This window comes from Silurus meridionalis, chromosome 26, assembly GCF_014805685.1.
Source record: "Silurus meridionalis isolate SWU-2019-XX chromosome 26, ASM1480568v1, whole genome shotgun sequence".
Lineage (NCBI taxonomy): Eukaryota > Metazoa > Chordata > Actinopteri > Siluriformes > Siluridae > Silurus > Silurus meridionalis.
Genome location: NC_060909.1, coordinates 7,631,708 through 7,651,939, shown reverse-complemented (window position 1 = coordinate 7,651,939; position 20,232 = coordinate 7,631,708). Strand labels below are relative to the sequence as shown.

At 34.4% G+C, this 20,232-nt stretch overlaps 1 protein-coding gene and 2 non-coding genes across 6 annotated transcripts in view; all 3 read left to right on the top strand.

Moving 5' to 3' along the window:
• The first annotated feature begins 3,714 nt into the window (after positions 1-3,714).
• mybpc3 (myosin binding protein C3) overlaps positions 3,715-20,232 on the top strand; it is a 37,429-nt gene continuing 20,911 nt past the window's right edge. For all 4 annotated transcript variants that reach the window (XM_046840106.1, XM_046840105.1, XM_046840104.1 and 1 more), the window contains exons 1-9: positions 3,715-3,811; positions 13,195-13,464; positions 14,140-14,334; positions 14,440-14,517; positions 15,549-15,697; positions 16,230-16,347; positions 16,800-16,848; positions 18,220-18,276; positions 19,734-19,736. In XM_046840106.1, coding sequence (XP_046696062.1) covers positions 3,787-3,811; positions 13,195-13,464; positions 14,140-14,334; positions 14,440-14,517; positions 15,549-15,697; positions 16,230-16,347; positions 16,800-16,848; positions 18,220-18,276; positions 19,734-19,736 — 944 coding nt within the window. In that variant the 5' untranslated portion in view covers positions 3,715-3,786. The remainder of the gene's footprint in view (positions 3,812-13,194; positions 13,465-14,139; positions 14,335-14,439; positions 14,518-15,548; positions 15,698-16,229; positions 16,348-16,799; positions 16,849-18,219; positions 18,277-19,733; positions 19,737-20,232) is intronic.
• On the top strand, positions 9,070-9,183 carry LOC124380245. The gene has a single exon (XR_006924643.1). It is a non-coding gene; the product is annotated as a U5 spliceosomal RNA (small nuclear RNA).
• On the top strand, positions 11,208-11,321 carry LOC124380244. The gene has a single exon (XR_006924642.1). It is a non-coding gene; the product is annotated as a U5 spliceosomal RNA (small nuclear RNA).

The window sequence follows — 20,232 nt, the reverse complement described above, 5'->3', positions numbered from 1 at the left end:
AAGATATATAAAAATAAATAAGTGCCATCGCACGTTTTATATAAAAAAATAATTACATGTGGTATTGCACAAAAATACAAAGATATAGAAAATTATAGAAGACTTATTGCACGTTATATATATATGTAGTATTGCACAAAAAAAGAAAAAAGAAAAGTATTGCACATATCTTATAATATCGTTATAAAATGTGTAATTTTATTATAGCTGATCAAACCAGAGAGATATTGAACTCAATGAGCAGCACGTGCAGTGACGTCATTCAGCACATTAACATTGAATCATTGAAGTATATGCACTGTGTGGCCACTAGGTGGCAGAGAGCAAACACATTGACTTTCACTACAATAAGTCAAGCCTTGCAGGACGTGTAGATGTCTTGTATGGTTTGAGAAATGCTGTGTTTTTAAAGGTCATGTGATTTATGATAAATGCCTCGCAGGAGTACATCAACCTCACCCCTATGTAACTTTCTAACCTTTCTAAACACAGCATCTTGCTTGACTTTGGTCTCACACTGTTATCGATTAAGGGTTATGTTTAAATGTGTTGATTTTGCAGAATGTTCACACTAGAGCTTAAGTTTACTCCGTAATTGTGTTTAATCCACTTTATTTAACAAGTACTGATGATCGCACTGATCACAAACATTAAGACTTTATAATAAAGCAATACATGGGATATTTGTTAGATGGATAGATATAGATAGATAGATAGATAGATAGATAGATAGATAGATAGATAGATAGATAGATAGATAGATAGATAGATAGATAGACAGCAACAGTGTGTGCAAATAGTAGCAACTATGCAGACTGAAATATGCAGATACATATATTAATATATGCACAGCATGTAATGTTTATATGTAAATATATGTGCAATAAATTAATATAGAGGCTCTGGGCAGAGTAAAAATGTGCAAAAGCTGATGAGCAAGTACACTAAGGATATATACATATAGTGTATATGAAATTATAATAGAACAAGATGTGTGTAAGGTACAATATGTGTAGAGAATGTGTGATATATACATTTACAACAGGGAATATGTACATTGTCTACAACCAGAGGTGGAAAGTGTAATAAAATATTCTACTCAAGTAAAAGCATTGTTACTTCAATAAGATTTTACTTAAGTACAAATAAAGTTAAAGTAAAAAAAATCTACTCAAGTAAAAGTAAAAAGTAGATTGGTTAAAATCTACTTTCAGTCAAATAGATTTCTTCAACCTTGCTTCTCCAGATGGGCCAGCACAGCTAAGAAAACACAAAGAGAGAGAGAGAGAGAGAGAGAGAGAGAGAGAGAGAGAGAGAGAGAGAGAGAGAGAGAGAGAGAGAGAGAGAGAGAGAGAGACTACCAACAGGGTGAGTCCACAGAAACCCAGGAGCACAGATAAAAGACTTACAGAGATGTTTACAGCCAATGAGATGTGGTTTAGTGGAGAATAGTAAAGAGGGCAGGATGAGAGATTATTGAAAAATCTTTAAGCATTAATCATTATTTTCATTTATACATTTTTTTTTATTCAGTAACTGATATGTATTTATATGCTGTTAAGTACAATACTACAAACATTATAAGTAAAAGTAGAATTACAGATTTTAAAATCTACTTTGAAAAGTAGAAGTACAAAAACATAACATAAATGTAATTCATTACTTTCCACCTCTGTGTACAACTGTACAAAGTTTATAACTTATATAAAATATATATAAAAGTCATAACATATATCTATACAAAAGTTTTTTTATACATACTTTTCATATTTTAAGCTGTGAATCAATACAAATTCAATCAATAACCAGCAGTTCTTTTGTAAGTACAATATATACAGTGCAGGTCTTAAAAAACATTTCACAAACTAGTCACCCCTCATGTGTGTGTTTGTGTGTGTGTGTTTGGAATGATACGTTTATACACGTATACACCTAACAGCACAGGGCTGCCAGGAAATCTGGTGTTTGTGTGCATGTCCCTCCAACATCTTTCATTGACTCATGATTCATTCATTATCATATATTATATATCCTCTATGGTTATTCCTTTTTATTGTTTTTTTTACCATTTTTTTATAAAGAGTCAATTTCTAGCAAAACAAAAAACAAAAACGGTTCAATGTGCATATGTTTCGGCCTTATCTGATCTTCCTGGTACTGGGAGCAGGTAAGGAGAAGCCCAGTCAGGGACAATATTTAGGCATGACACCAGACTTGTGACATTTATGGAGCAGCTTGAAAAACCTTCCTCCTGTATTGTCTGTTATAGTCTAATCTTAGCATGCTACTGCTGTGACTAGTCATCCTGTCTGTCTGCTACAACACTGACCAGGTGCTGACAGGGACAGTAGATCAGAACCATGGGAAGGTATGGAGTGATGGTAGAGAAGTGATTGGAAAAACGAGATTGATGCACAGTGTCATTTGTCATGAGCCCCAGACATGTTAGTCACTGGGCAAGAGTGTGAGATGAACTGCTGTATAGAATATTCTGCTGTATGGAATGCATTTTGTTTGTTAAAAAATACTATATACAGTGTAGAGTTTATTACCATGTAGTAAATCTACTTTTTGTTCCATAATAAGCCATAATGGGCACACATTTATGAAAATAGGCCAAGCTTCCCACCAAAATACATTCTACTGTAAAATGTAAAAAAAATAAAACTATTATAAATGTTTGTGTGTAGAACAACATGGATAAACTTATATAGAACTACATATGTAGAGTTAAGGTTCTTACAGGAGCTGTGAATAAAGCTGATTTTGGTTTGACTTGATTTTTTTCAATATCCAAATGTATTAAAATCTGCAGCAATGATTATCACACGTGTGTTTCAAATGGTTTAGTCTTATACATATAATGTATTTTTGTGGGTCAGCTTTAAAATTATGTATTTTATGTTTAAATTTATTCATTTATTTTTAGAAATAAGGTATACTCATTAAATATTTAAAGCCTCTTATAACCAGCAAGACTTCACAATTATATTAGCAAATTCTGACTTTGTAAACCAGCTATACATTTTCATTTGTTAAAAAAGAGCCTTTATCGATAAAGTTGTTTTTTAAAAAAATGTTGTAGGTAATTATTTTGTCTCATTAGCTTGGACTCTTAGATCTGAAAACAGAAATGTAGTCTAATAATGAATTTGTGCATGAGTGAGGTTTTACTTAATTTTATAAAATAGAGCAAATGTTTTTATATACAAATAGACTAAGTGTAAAAAAGCTGTACACGTATGTGAATTGTAAGCAAGTAGGCATTGTTTTTTTTAACCATTTCATCAAAACAAAACTACAAACATCAGACGTACATTTGGAAACCTATAACTTAACTGTGTTTGCTTTCCCATGGCTGGATGATTGAAGTCTGCTGGGCCTTGGATGTACAAGGTGTTTTATAGTTTCAGAAACTAAATATAAGCCCAGTTTGCTTCTACAGTTGTTCTTTTTGCTCCCTTCACTCATCTCTTAACCTTCATCTAACCTCAGCCTCTCTGCCCCTGTCAGCTAGAGGAGGTGTAGGAAGAGTAGCCAAAAATACAGTGTGCTTCATGGCAGTGGAGGGATAGATGGATGGGGGGTAGTGGGCATTTGATTAGAGGTATGTGCTTATTATCTCACTGTCGAGGACAGGAGGAAAGGGCTGGTTCTAGATTGCAGTTCACAGTAAAGGAGGGTGGGGGTGGTGGTGGTGGGGATCTAATAAAAGAGAAAGAGGAGTGGGCATCTACAAAGCCTGTTTGTCTGAACCCATAAGGGACACTTAACCAGGAAAGCAGGATGCCCGAACCGACTAAAAAAACAGGTAATAGCGCTTAGTTTTTAACTCTTGGTTCAAAAAGCTCAACAAACTTTTACAAACTTTCTAAAAGGAGTGGGAGCTTTTACAAGATTTATTATACTGGACATAGAGGTATTTGTTTTTTTCTAGGAATCATTTTTCTGGTTTATTTTCTGTAGTGGGTCATTTTACTTGATTTGAATTATATAACTAAGAGAATATGATTAAAACTGGCAACAAAAGACTCTCACATAGACTGACCTGTGTGATTAAATATTCAACTTTCCCAACTTTGAAAGCAAAGTAAGAAAGATGTCTGTCTTCAGTTTGCCACTGCCTCATAATTAAATGATGCCTATCATATGGGTTTCTAACAAGTGAATAATTAAAATTACATCACTTTATCACCATCTTACTTTTGTAGCCGGAAGACAGATCTTCAGAACACATTACATCTATAACATAACATGCCTTCTCTTACATCATAATTGGACAAAAAAGGTTTTTTTCAATACTCAGGTCTAAACGTATCATTTAAGACCCTATTTACTTGTAGCCATTTCATTGCACCTCATATCTGCATAATATCCTGATAAAGATGTAAGCCCAAGCATTTGCACTTTTATCAGCTCAGCTGTGTATCTCTTATGTTTTGACACTTCCAGTGTAGCTCCTCACTTTTATTTGTTTTATAAATGAAATAGTTGCTGCATAAAAATGTTCTATGGTATAAGATATATAACAGAATTTATACATGTGTATGTGTGCATATTTAAATACATCCTGTGTGCATTTACATTTGGATTTTAATGTAACTAATTTTCCTGCTCAAGATGCATAAAATCATGTCTACCTCAATTTAAATGTTTACCTCAAAGAATTGACTCTCTGAATCATCTCTTTTAAGTGAACACTGAGATCCAAAGTGCATTTGTGGCTTGTTCACTCTTTTTTTTGTAAATGAAGCTCTTAATTAATGTGCTTTCAAACATCTAAACAAGGTGTTTTAATAATTTGTCTCATTTGTTGATTAGTTGTATAAAGGTTATTTATTTTGTGACGTTATAAGTAGAAATTTCAGGAAAACCTTTTTTATGACATATAAGATGTTTGGAAACTGAAAGCTTTAGTTCTTATCTGTGAGTTAAGCAACTTATTTAACTTAACGAAAAGAGCAAAAATTCCCATTGCTTTTAAAAAAAATAGGTCTGTTAGCTACAGTATGCTCCACCCACTTGGCATCTTTACATTATATATTGTATACTATAAAAATATTTTCTTTGTTGTAATAATTAGTGGTGCTTGTATACATGCATGAAATTTGTACTCTTGCTGATGTTTCTTGGATTATTTTTGTTCCACATTAAGAACCAAAATCGCAGTTTCTGTATGACCTTATTTTGGACAAAACTTTAAAAAAATCTTTATTTAGATGGATACCTATATATAATAGCTTGATTTATATTAGATATTTTATTGACAATTACATGTAAAAGCACATTTTAAGTACAAATGCATGTATGTAGATGCATAACATGTATGTTTATAAAATCCCTAATAATTATAAAAATGTTCATATATGTTTTTTTTATTAAGTATACAAGTACTCACTGATACTTAGATATTTTAATTCCAATTAATTTCAAGATATACATTATCAAACATGTGCACATTTAGAGGAGGTGTTTATGGAGAAATGTAGTGCATTTGGTTCAGTCCATAGTTAATTATTTTAGCAATTACAAAAAAGCCCAACACTAGCAATCCGAAAAGATCTTTTGAAACACTATACATCGTTTCCCAATAGTCAATTTAGATAATAAATCAGTGAATATATGAGTGTAATATTATGATAAAGTCATAGTAATTGGCTAATATGCATAGTTAGATTGTGTGAGATTAATACACCCAGATGTTGTTCAGTTCTTTGTATTATTGACCAATAAGTTAACTTTTGCCCCAGCAATGCCAGGCTGCCAGTGTTGGGCCCTTAAGCAAGACCCTTAATGCCCTGACCCTGAACTCTGATCTTAACTTCCTTGCTGTAATGTCTAAGTGACGAAAATAAAGGCTATTTCTTAAACTGATGGGTTTGTTCCAACCGTTACCTTTAAATTTTTTCCAATTACTACTTGTAACATACATAAAATTTATTGCAGGGCTTACACTATATATACTACAGTGTAAAAAAGATTGGATAAAGAATATTAAATATGGGATTATTAAATAGCTAGAGTATGATACATAAGTTGACTTAAAAAAATATTATTAATTATTAACTCCAAATCATTGTTTTGTTCATTGTTGTCTTACACATGACATATTATAACTTTACTCTGGCTCAATTAAGGTCTGCAGTAAGATAAGCACTATAGGCCAGTTGCTGTGTGACCATGACTTTGAGAAGTGAGCCTTGTGTTCCAAATGGTGTTGGGTGACACAATACAGTAGACAAGGCCTTGCCCAATCAAAGGCATGCCACACACTTGCATTTCTAAACACTGAGAGAATACATCCTAGTTGTACACGTCAGTGGCAGTTTAGCTACTTACCTTTACAAGTTAGAAGTGTATCACTTGCAGCACTTTAATAATTAAATGATGTGACATTTCTTGTAGCGTTCCAAAGACAGCGATAATAGAACTCACACCATCACTTAAAAACCACAGCGCATATCGCTGACAAGCCTCCAACTGCCTAATACTATACTAAGTCAATACTAAGTCAAACTTGTCCGATGAGTTATTATGTGGCTTTGTATGCTAAGACCCACAGTATTCAAACTACTTTACTACGATGCTTTTAGTGATGTGACTAAGCAGTTTGTATTAGTGGTAATAATGTGTGATAAACTGGCAAATCCTCCGTCACAATCTCCAGTTTCTTTTTTATGGTTTTACATTCAAAAGAAAAAACACATCTGTATTGCCATTCTGCATTTCCTTTTACATAGCAATATTATTCCTAGTCATTTCTAATATAAGAAAACTTTTTTTTTGTTGCTTTTGCTGTTTATTCAATTGTATTGCACTCATTGGCAATGAAATCCTGTATTGTTGCATTGGATATTGGATGACAGAGCTGTCTAAGGAGCACAGATGTATCACACATCCATCAACATTAACATTCAAAGGGTATATGGACTATCAGATGAAACAGGCCAGCTGCCTGTCTATCCTCACTTGAGTCTAGGTGCCCCTTGTGACATTGTAAATCTTTGTCCCATATTTCCCAGTCACTACAAAAGGGTGCATGTACTTATGGACATATGGACATTCCACTTTTGCTATGCTTTCTTATCAGTTTCACATATTAGTGTTATTTTACCTCCTCTAATTGTGCAACATAGTTTGTGGCAGGGGAACAAAAACAAAATGTGGATGCCACTGGTTATCAAATAGCTAAGGGCCTGACTGAAGTGCACAGTGCCATTCTTCTAATGCCTGCAGGGTCACTGAAATAGAGTCCAGCTAATCCTGCTCATAGCTACGTGCAGGTCGGTCACAGTGCTTTGAGTGCATTTATTAATGGAAAACATATGCTTTCTATATTTGAACAGGACTGCTTGTGACACAATACAGGGAATTTCAGGCTGTTTTAGTGGAACAGACAGACTGTTACCAGATCGAACTCCATAGAGACCCATTAACAGACCATTAAACCTTACTAACAATCCATGTGGAATAAACTTCATATCAGTCTTTATAATGAACATGCAATATTTAAGCAAGTATTCTTACTAAATCATTTCTAAAATTAATTATTTTTTCCAACAAATATCTGCAGCATGTAGCTTAAATAGTGAGATCATTTTAGATTGAGACACGAGTGTCTAACATTGTAAATGTTATATATAAATGTATTCTACTTCTCCAGTTTACAAATAACTAGTCTTCATGCTCCCTGAAAATTAAGTTAATGCTGATCTAGCAGCACTAAGAGCTTTTCTATATCGTGGGACGCTCTCCTTCCCTGCTGTGCTGCTGAGGATGGTTCTTTAGGCTGGTCATTTGGAACCATCTTCAGCAGCACAGCAGGGAAGGAGAGTGTCCAGAGATATAGAAAGTTTAGTAAGTTATTGTATAGACTTTATATTAATTAGTATATATATATATATATATATATATATATATATATATATATATATATATATATATATATATATATATTAATATAAAGTCTATACAATGGCTTACAGCTGCAATTTTAATGCAGATGTTTAATGGGTTTTAATTGTTTGATGGGTTTAAGTGCCCATCAGTGAGCAGCACACCTCAACTATAAATAAATATACATATAATGAATAAACATCGATGACACACAGATGAGCATGGATTCCCTTTTCAGTGTGGTTCCTCAAAAGTTTCTACATCTTCTATCTCAGGGAGTTTTTACCTTGACAGTGTCACCACTAGCTTATTAGAGATAAACTTATAGCAACCAAACTCACATAAATTCACATTTTTAACATATTTATCCCTGCAAAGCTGCATAGGGACAATATCCATTGTTAACAAATACTACTGAATTGTAATAACCATGCTCAAGCCAGACGAGAGAGAAACCCTAATGCGAGTGTACATCGGGTTTTACGGTAACCATTTGGCTGGAAAGAGAGGGGAGGATACTAATACTCGTATTAGTTCAAATATTGATTCGAGGGGTCTATTTGCAACTCTTTTTTTTGTAAATTGTTTGGACACAACAATTTTTTTCTGTCACAAAGTACCTGGTTTGCAGCAATTAAGAAAAAAATGGAAGCGGTTGAAGACAAGTGGTTACCGTAATACCCCGTACACACTTTGGTAAATTTTTACCACGATTTCCTTAAAAGCCCTAGTTTTAATTTCTCTTGATGTGACCTTGACCTTCGATAGTAGCGTGTCTGAACAGATCTTGCTTTACACGACGCTAGGTAAATGTTTTTCTATTCAATGCAATTTCTATTCAGATACATTTTAAAACATTTAATCTAGCGCGGCTAATGTGACTTCCGGGTTCAGGTTCTAAAACGACAGCCTTTTCTGTCTCGTGTGATTGGTTAGTAGTGGGTCAGATTTGCATATGCTACCCGGCATGCCTCTTGTTAGGGATGTTTTAAAGGTTTAAAATAGTAAAATGTTAATTTTTTCTGTATGAAAACAACATGTGCGTTATTACTAACATAGTAGCGCAATATTCGATGTATAATATGCTTATTGTATGATAACATATTGAAGTTACCGTTGAAGTGTAGTATATTTGCTTGATTGGGGTCATGGGCTTTCAGAGTGTAAAATTCAGCACTCATGTTTCTCTTCAGATCGTATAAATCTTTCGCCTTTTACTAAAGATTTCCGTGGGGAGGAACATTATGAGTATAAATTAATTTTTATTGTCCTGCCTTATGGTGGGGCTCATTAATTGTCTAAAGAATAGAATTATCATGTTCATCTGTTCTGTATGTTAAATTTATTGCATTTAAATAGGTTTGTTTGTGTCTCATAGCGTTCTTTTAAATGTTGTGTAGTTAGAATACTTGTGGTTAGTGTGGTTTAATACGTGTTCAATCCTTGAAAATTTGGTATAGATCTAATACCTAGTAAATACATAGCCATTATTCTCGTTACTGAAACCTTTTTTACTTTCAAAAGTATGCCCTTGAACCTACATGTTCATCTGAAGAGTAGAGCAATATGCCCTGACTTATGAGATTCCATTATTTATTACTGTAATTAACTGAATTTATAAACATGAGATTTACACAAAATTACTATCAAACAAAGGATTGAAAACTTAGATTAGGTTGCAGGTCTTTTACAAGCATTTCAGCAAGGCTCCGTGTAATATCCATAGCTTTAGGGGAGCTTTTGAAATAGGAAACGAATTAAGTCTATCTTAAATACAGGAGTCCCTTTCACAGTTGAAGTTTCACAAGTGATATTCAGTCATTTTTCTTGTTTCAGGTTTAAGCTACATGTATTCCAGGAAAATGATTAATTTGGATTACAGATGTTGGGTATATGTTAATATCAGAATATAGTCTATATTGAATCAGCCTGCTAAATAACATGAGCATTATCTAATGCTGAAGTTCTGGTATGACCACAGCACCGCTATAGCTACTGTACCTGAATATTAATTACCCTCTGAAAGAACTGCTGGGGGTCTGTCTGAGGGATTTTATTATTTAAATTTTTTTATTTATTTTTTGCAGTGCTTTTTTTTTAGTGTTTGTATAGTTGGTGGTGTTGCCACAGTAGTGAATGGCTTTCCACACTGTAGTTTGCAACATTCTCATTTATAGTTGTAAAATAACTCAAGCTGATGCTCCTCTTTTGTCTGGTCATCTCTCGTCACATGCACATGAGTCAGGTGATGAAAGGAAACCCAAACAGCTGCTGAGACGAGGATGAGCAACGTGTGCGTACGAGATGTTTGAGAAGCAGCGCATTCAGACAAATTGTCTGCTCTTTGATTACTTTAAACTAAAATGTCGATACCAATACCAACGTTTGGATTGATATTAGGATCGACCCGCCCACACAAACCTTTTTTATTTTTTTGCTTCCCTGTCGTTTCTTCGGTTTATAATCTGATCTAAAACAGCATTAAAAGTTATTTATGTATTATTACAAAATGATTGTTATTTATATATATATATATATATATATATATATATATATATATATATATATATATATATATATATATATATATATATATATATATATATATATATATAGCCATTTTGAAGACTTTTGAAGGTGTAATTTATGTTTATAGCTACTATAATTAACTTTAAGCACTGTGCCCTTTTCCCAATAATACATAATAAGAATAAGAGAATTATAACTGATGTACATTTGTTATTAAGATAAATAACCTAAACGACCTTTAAATTATCAACAAATGTGACACGAACAAAGAAACAGTGTGTCAGAAAAGTGATACAGTCATAAGCTGCTTTAACTGATTCTCTATGCATTAAAACTGTTATAACTATTAAATAATTAGTACTTTCTTTACTCTCACCTAACATATATAATTTAATTAAACAGCTGTATAATGTACATTTGCATATATAAATACAAAATAAACTATAAAATTGCCAACCTAAGTTCCTCCACTAGAGGTCTACAAAACACTGAGCTCCAAATAAACGGTATCCCAGCAATCCCTTCTGTAATATGCAAATTTTGGGGCCTCTCATTGGTGAGTCGCAACAACACGCAACATGTGTAAAAGTACAAAACCTGAAACAGTAAATACATATACTTAAAGAGAACATCTAGAAATATCAGAGAACATCATTATTCAACAAGAATATATTTAAAGTTAACCTATTAATATACTGTTAGAAGAAATGCCACATTTACCCTCACTGTGTAACATGTCCCTTTTATTAGGAATGTGGGGGAAACGGTGTTGTTGGTTATTGTACTCTGTTTTTCTTCATATCGTATAAATCTTTCGCCTTTTACTAAAGATTTCCGTGGGGAAGAACTTTATGAGCATTAACCAATTTTTTGAAGTCCTACTCTATAGTGGGGCTCATTGATTGTGTACGAAAGGAAGAATTATATCTGTTCTCTCATAATACCAAAATTAAGATAACATTTTTATTTATGAAATTGATAAATTAAATATTCATTAGAAAATGTCATTTGTGAAATGATCTGTATGTACTAAACTGATGGGTGTTATTTTTAATCTAGTAAATGTGATTATCTGGAGCCTTTGTATATGTCTTATTTCAATTTATCAACTTGATCAACCAAGTGTTAATTGCAGCTGAACATTTTTCTTTCTCTTCCTTTTTTTCCCTATGCACTGCCAAATTAACGTGCAAAACCTGCAACGCTTCCATTTATGTATTTTAACGACAAGTTTACATTTAGATTTACATTCATGGCATTTGGCAGATGGGTTAGTGTGCAAATTTTAGTATGCACATTTACATTTCTACATACTAGAATTTAAAGTGTGCAGAGCCTGTGAAAGGTTTGGAAACACATAGTCTTCTATAGTTTTGACAGACACATTCATGTTCCTTTTGTTAAATGCAACAAACTCTGTCATTTAACACTATGAAGATTTACTTTGACCAAACAAACATAAATGTTAAATGTTATTTTTATTTAAAAAAAAAAATCCTCCCTTCATTTGAATAAAAGCTTCACATATTTATGGCATGTGGAAAGTTAGTTTCTCCAAAAATTCAGCTGAAATACTTTTCCATATATCATGTAAAACTTGCCACAGGTGTTCTTTACTAGTAGTAGTTTCTGACCTTGTGATCCAGTTCATCACAGAGCAGTTTGTTATCTCATTCCTACAACTGAGCAGCGATGGGTTTATGGGCCTTGCTCAGGGGCCCAAGAGTGGCAAGTTGGTGTCCAAAGTCCAAAATCCTTAACCACTAAGCTACGACCTCCAGGTTCAGATTCCTATTTATTTTTTAGAGAAGTTTGAGTGAAGTTTTCTCATTTTACCATTCAATTTCAAAATGGAGGAGAGATTTGTTGTTTCTTGATTTTTTTTGTTACCATTTAAGGTTTTTGTATGCATAGTTTTAGTTCCTATACATGCATTTGCCACATGATAGAAAAAAAATGTAGTTTGAACATCCACACAAGACAATGAGGGAATGCATTCATTTGATTTGTAAAAGGGCCCAAACATTTTCTTTTGGTGGTCCAAACATCAAACTTGAATAAGGGCTGTGGAGTAAAAATAAATGCCAAATATTATATTAAAATAAAAGTACCAAAATGATTGTTAGAATAAAATATTAAAACAATTTCATACTATTTGAAATAAATACATACATAGAAAAAATTACAATTTAATCTGGTCAACTAATGCAGTTTTATTTTTAGCATTCTAGTTCAGTGAAACTTATAGTACAGTAAGAAACAATCCATTATTATATGATACAGTGAAGCAGATATTCATTGACCTCTAATGAGAGACATGAAGTTGGGGCTTATTTTTCAAAAGTCCCCCCTTCTCATATATGGCATGACGAGCCAAATCAAAGGTCATCACAGGCCAACTTTGGCCCACAAGCCCTAATTTGGGCATCTATGATTTAAAGATTTGTGTAAACCTTGTATTTAGTCAAGCCATGCAGATCACACTATACTTTTAGCACACTCTATTGTACTGTTAACTACACTAGCCAATTAAGAATTTTCTCCATTTCTGAAAGATGCCTTGATTCAGCAACTGATCAGCTGCTTCTTAAGCTATGGTTTGTAGTAATAGATGTGTTGATGCCTTTTAAATGAAGAATCTTTGCTTATATTGTGTCTGTCATTTACCTTTAATTAGGAAGTTCATGTTAAAAAGTTTGACAGATGTCCCATTAGTACACAAGTGAACCCTTGTATGTCTTTCCTCTTCATCATCCTTGTCCTTCTCAGCATCTGCATTCATCAAGAAACCAAAATATCAGACTGCTGAGGTTGGGGCCACAGTGATATTTGAAGCACAGACTGAAAAGGAAAACGCTAAAGTAAGATGGCAGCGAGATGACAGAGACATCACAGGAAGCATAAAATACACAATATCAGCAGAAGGCAACAAGCACTTTCTCACCATTAGCAATGTTGGGCCTGATGATGCGACAGGATATGCGATTATATCTGGAGGCTCCAAAGTCAAATTTGAGCTTAAGATCAAAGAACCAGAGGGTGGGTCCGAAGATTTTTGGTACTTGTGCTCATTTTGTATCCTGACCACACTTCAATCCCCTTTGCACTGTCACTTTTTGATTTTGCCAAGACTTGACACCTGGATGATCACGCAGCACTGCTGTCACAGCCCAATGTACTGCTACATTGTGTGATTCCACTTAACTGACATTCCACTTAACTAACATTCAATCACCTTCAGCATGATTCTGACCCAATTTCCGACACACAACAACTTAGATCACATACTTTTCAGACAGAGCCCTTTTGCCCTTCCCGTCACCGCACTATTAATAACAGGCCTTATCCACAGCAGTCAAAACCTTGATGACCTTTGGCTCTGGAGATTGCTTCCCTGAGAGGCTCTTGACAGCAACAAGCATGAGCTTTCATGGAAAAACTGATAGTCACAGAGTGCAAAACACTGGAGCGATATTTGAGGAATAAATACTTAATAGTCTAGATTTGGCTTCAAATACACTGATAGCTAGATATGACTGTTACATAGTCAGAACTTTTGAGAATGTCTCTGACTTTGTATTAAATTGAATCAACAATGTTTGAATAACTTGACTTTTTTTATTTACTATGATTGCTTCCATCATATATATTAATTCAAGACTTTTCAGATGAAGCCATCATTTACTCATAGCAGGCTATGATTATTTTCTTCAGTCAAAGCCCCAGCAAAAGCAGTAGAGGCAAAAGCTCCAGCACCAGTAGAAACCCCATCTAAAGCAGTGCCCCCTGCTGATGCTCCATCAGATCCCCCAGCAGATGGTCCAGCAGCTGTTTCCCCTTCCTCTAAACCTCCTGCCAAATCCTCAGAGGCCAAAAATGATGCCCCAGACCATCACAATGAACATGATGGTAAATCAAATGAATGAAAATCATTTCTAACAACCAGTCCTTAATAGCCTTACTATCTACCATGTATTGTTCCTTTTCTAATACTTACAATTATTTCACTTTCAGAAAACCAGCACCCTGACACGAGGCAGGACCTCACTGGACTCTTTACAGAAAAACCACAGAGTGGGGAGGTGACTGTGGGTGAGTAATGGCCAAATTTAGCGACCTCTGTATAAAAACGTGAACACTGATTATCTCTTCATCATGGCACCTGTTAGTGGGTGGGATATATTAGGCAGCAAGTTAATTTTGTCCTCAAAGTTTATGTGTTCAAAGCAGGTAAAATAGGCAAGTATAAGGATTGAGTGAGTTCGAAAGGGCCAAACTGAGTCAAAACATTTCTAAAACTGCAGCTCTTGTGGGCTGTTCCCAGTCTGCAGTGGTCAGTATCTATCAAAAGTGGTCCAAGGAAGAAACAGTGGTGACAGGGTCATGGACAGCCAAGGCTCATTGATGCACATGAGGAGTGAAGGCTGGCCCGTGTGGTCCGATCTAAAAGATGAGTTACTGTAGCTCAAACAGCTTCAATGTTGTTAATGATGGATGGGTCAGGACTGTTTTGGAAGCAAAAGTTGAACATATTAGGCAGGTGGTCATAATGTTATTTCTGATCGGTGGGCAAAAAGCGTTGCCTGATCAGTTCACATACTGTATATGAGCTTTACATAGGATTTTTCCTGATAGTTTCTACAAGGGTACCACAGGCCTAACAGGCCCCTTAAGAGCAACAGATCATGGTTCACACTATATTTATATGTTTGACTCTCAGACATTACATAGCTAGAAATCCAGGGGATCAAAATTTCTCTCTGGGTGGGAGGGCACATTTCTTTCCCTGTGAATTATAGCTACACTAGTCAATAATGGGAATCTGTGAGTTCACATATACAGAAGAGGGCAAACAATGCATAGCTCTCTTGTGACTTAGCATGACCAGCAGGTTGAAGCTTGAATCATATGTCTCAAAGGAAGTATGTGCTAGCCTTAAATTTCCTTAGCTGGTAACTATGTCATAGGGTTCAGCAAGCTGGTGGTCTTGGTATTAATGAACATGGATGTTAGCTATTTAAAAGTCTCACTTTTAGCTATTTACAGGTCATATCGTGCTGCATATGGTAAAAACAGTATAAGCTGGAATGCAAAAATACTTTTATCCATCCATCCATCCACAGGTGGGAACATCACCTTTGTAGCAAAAGTGTGTGGTGAGTCCCTGCTGAAAAAGCCCACAGTCAGATGGTTTAAAGGAAAATGGATGGACTTGGCCAGCAAGTCAGGAAAACACCTGCAACTGAAAGAGCACTATGACCGCAGCATCAAGGTGTGAAATGAACTTTGTTCCACAATATCTTATAACAGTTTTATTTATGTTTTAAGATATTTATTTCAAAATGTTAAAAATGTTCAGCACAAATGTAACTGCAAAACTTCAGCACAGTCAGGTGCAATTCTGCATCCACTGGTTTATGCAACAATTTGCAAACATTTGGCAGCAAAAGAGTAATAAACTAATATAATTTTGCAAGCATGTAGGCAAATTAAAACATTTGAACTAATATTAGTTGATGCTTAACTAAACTAATCGGGCTGTGTCTATATGGTGATCCACACACATTAAAATGTCTTTTCTGTCTTTTTCATGTTTGCACTTAAAAATTCTGCACTTGAAACCTCGTCACTTTGCACTAGTTATCTTGCAGAAATTGCAGTATTGTGCCTCACATAAAGACTGTGTTAAATAGTGTTACAAATCAATATGTAGTTACAAGAAACTTTAAATAAACTTCCAGCTAGTTCAGATGTGACATGGATTATCTAATTAAACTGAAAACTGTCCGACTGTCTTTTCACAGGTGTATACCTTTGAGATGAACATTATTGGAGCCAAACCTAATTTTGCAGGAGGATATCGATGTGAAGTGTCATCCAGAGACAAGTTTGACAGCTGTAATTTCGAGTTGACTGTGCATGGTGAGCATCAGTACAGCAGAGTTCTTGTCCAGCAATAAGTCTGCAGTACATGCTGAACATCCATTTTGGGGCTTTTGGTGGCCTTACTAGTGGGAATTTTTATATTATTAAAGTTTTGTAATACTAAAATTGTTGGTGCAAAACAGATGGTTGTGAAAAGCATATCAATACAGTCCTAGTCCTAGAAAAAAGAAATCATATATTCATGACTGAAATGAATGAAAATGAATGAAAATGTCCCCTGAGGATGTAATTATCTGCTCCAGTTATTGTCGTCTACTCAGTATTATAGAAGTGTAATAGAAAGAACATGATAGCAACTTAAGACAATTCAACAGCTAAAATTGTTTGCTAGGAGAAGATGCTTAAACATTGTGTAACAGTTTAAAGTATTCATCTGAAGTACAATTATATAAAGTTAGCTGATTGCTCTCTCTTTAATTACCTTACAGAAGCTCAAGCGGTGGAGGGGTTTGACATTCGTGCTGCATTCAGACGGACGTGAGTGGTCCTTTTTTCTATACTTGGCTTTGTGAGTTGATAGGTAATTGGTGTTAAATAATTAGTGCTATTTGTGGTTATGTGAAGTAGGATATCAAAGTGGAAAGCCATGTTTAATCATCTCATTATTTGGACATACTAATCACTCAGGAGCATAACTGCAGGCGGTAAGAAGAGAATGTCAGCAACAGGCAGGAAGCTAATGGGGTTTACAGCAATGGTAGAAGGTGTATTCATCTGTTGAAAGCTCATGGGAAAATGAACTTGAATGAACATCTTACCAAAAGGAGGCTGTTTTGGTTTTTAATATTAATTTCCTTTGACTTTCCCTTTTAAATTCCTTTCTTGTCTTCACTTTTATCTCTCTGACTGAAAACATTTAAAGAGTGTTGACTTGTATAACTGATACATGTTCCTTTGTGAGTCACGCTCTAAGAACGTCTCACTCATCTGCTCTTTCTTTCTCTCATTCTATGTCTGTTTCACTTTTCATCTTTACTTCTACAGATATCCAGCCCTCCTTTTTGGCCTTAAATAGTTAAATAAATATAGTATTTCAATCCACTGATTTTTTTTTTTACAAGTGTAGTTCCAGTGACTGAGAGAGTGGTTAGTCTAAAATAGTGCAGGTCCTGTGGGACAGATCAACATATAATAGCAAAGATGTGAAATGCTTGTAATACAATGCTTCTACGCTTTGTTAAAATGAAATAATTTACTCTTCCTACTTCCTGTGGAAGGATCGCTTCACTGTGACTGGCACATTGTGAAAAGCAGTGGTGTCAGTTGCACAAATTAATTCTATTTAACTTGTCAGCCTTCCTTCTTCATCCTGCAATGTGATATTCAAGATCATCTTCTATAATATATAAAGCAATGTATAGAGAAATGGTCTTTAGCCCTTTTCTTGCTTTTGTACATGGCTCTCTGGCTTTTGATAAAGTTGAAATGATCAGCTAGTGGGTTTGAAGTAACTTTTCTTCTACATCAAGGTCCGAGCTTTCAACTTTGATGTCCATAATTGAAGAGCTTTTTCAAAGCAAGAAATAGATTTGCTCTGTGCTAAAGTGTAAGCTTTAATAATGAACCTTACATGAATTATCACTTTATTTAGTTCACAGGGACAGACTAATTACTTGGTTTACCAGTTTCAGTATAATATAAAGTAATGTGTATCCATGATATGTATTGCACTTGTGTTGTGTAAATGCATAATGCACAATGTTTTTGGTCAATGTATCGTATTGATGATAATAATAATAATAATAATAATAATAATAATAATAATAATAATAAAACACATTGTAACAGAAATGTCAAATATAATGTGTTTATGCTCTATGTGCTTTTGTGGCTGGTTTCATGCTGCAGTAGCGTGGATGCAGGTGATGCAGGAGAGCTTGACTTCAGCGGTTTACTTAAAAAGAGGTGAGTTTCCAAATATTGAGCAAACACTGGCAAGTGTTTGTCTCATGGATCATATAAAATATAAAAACATTTTAAATATACTACAGAGTTTTGACACAGAGAAGTGGAGTAAATGAAAATATATTAATAATTAATTTTTTTTGATGTATTACTAATACTTTAATTTATATCTGAGTATACCATGCATACACCGATCAGGTATATGATCCATATATATATATATATATATATATATATATATATATATATATATATATATATATATATATATATATATATGGATCATATACCTGGTAACATGCTCAAATGACATGTTATCCAGTAGATGTGTACAAGTATGAATGTAAGTATGATACAGTATATGCAGAATAAATTTGGGTGGAATATTCAGTAGTGCAATCAAAAACATGGGTTATGGTGGTGCAAAAATGCGTAGTGGATAAAGCAGTGCAAAATACACAGAAATTGACAATGCAGTAGCGTGACATTGTATGATGACCAGCTGTTCAGTGCAGTAACAGAAAAAAAAAAAAAAAAAAAAAGACATTATAACATTATGACCAGTAAGTGAATAACACTATGTCTTTTTCATGGCACCTGTTAGTGGGTGGGATATATTAAGCAGCAGGTGAACATTTTGTCCTCAAAGTTGACGTTTTACAAGCAGAAAAAATGGGCATAAGGATTTTTGTGAGTTCAAGAGGGCCAAATAGTGAAGGCTTATTGACTGGGTCAGAACATCTCTAAAACTGCAGCTCTTGTGAGCTGTTCCCGGGCCTGCAGTGGTCATTATCTATTAAAAACGGTCCAAGGAAGGAAGAGTGGTGAACTGGTGACAAGGTCATGGGCATACCTTTTATTCTGGCAAAATGCCAACTGTATTTGGAAAAGCACAGAAGAGCATTCTGCAGGCTTTAAAAAAGTGTAAAACAAAAGAAAGTTTTGACTTGAATAGTAATTGCGAAAAGTTACAACATATACAAGGACTTACATGATGTACTCTCAAAAAAAAAAACCCAGGGGTATTGTAATAGAGATTCCCATTTCAATTTTATATGCCAGTACAAGCCGCCGTGTTTTGTTTTGCGCATAACAGCACGCCTTATCGTCGAAGTTTTATTCCTTACTAATCATACTTTATGTACTGTATGTAATAAAGTATGTCACATTTTTGTAAGGACACTGATGGTTTCTTTTTGTGCATGAAACTGGTCATCTTTCATACTTACAGCCATCTTATTACAGATGTTTCTATCACCATGCTGTCGTCTGATAAGTCATGGTAAAATGTAATGATCTCAGTTTTGTATGAAGAATTAATGCATGTGGATTGACTATATGTGTTGCAGTAATTGATAGTTCTGTACACATATTTGGTCTGCAGTTAATAAACTGAGGTCATTCCTTTTGTTGTTTGTACTCTTTTCTCTCATCTCATGTGTGATCTTCGAATGTAGAGAGTAAGTGACTGAATGGATGCACATCTGGTTTTCCTATACGCATGATGAATGCTGATGTTGGCATCACGCTGGCATAGTTTCTAATATTTATAAGATAGCGTTCCTTGATACTAGCCTAACTATTCACAATTCTCAGTCCAGTCCAGTTTATAATTAGAGCACATGATTGAGTCACGAATTACATATACGTCTAAATTTAACAAGAATCACTTTAAGAGCACTTTTTATTAATAAGTTGTTCACGTGTCAATACTGGCATGGATAGACCTGTTTAATCACACGTGTAAACTCAGCATTATGTAAAACAACATTAATGTGGATATAGAAACATACAGATGTTTCCCACAAAACGTTTAAACGCCACAATTCCACCAAGTTCAACTCACAACACAGGCTAATACTTTTATGTCTACATTAGTTTCTGTAAATAACTACTGCCTTTGCCTGAAATGTAGAATTTAATATAGTACCATGTCAACCATCGGTTTTACTGATA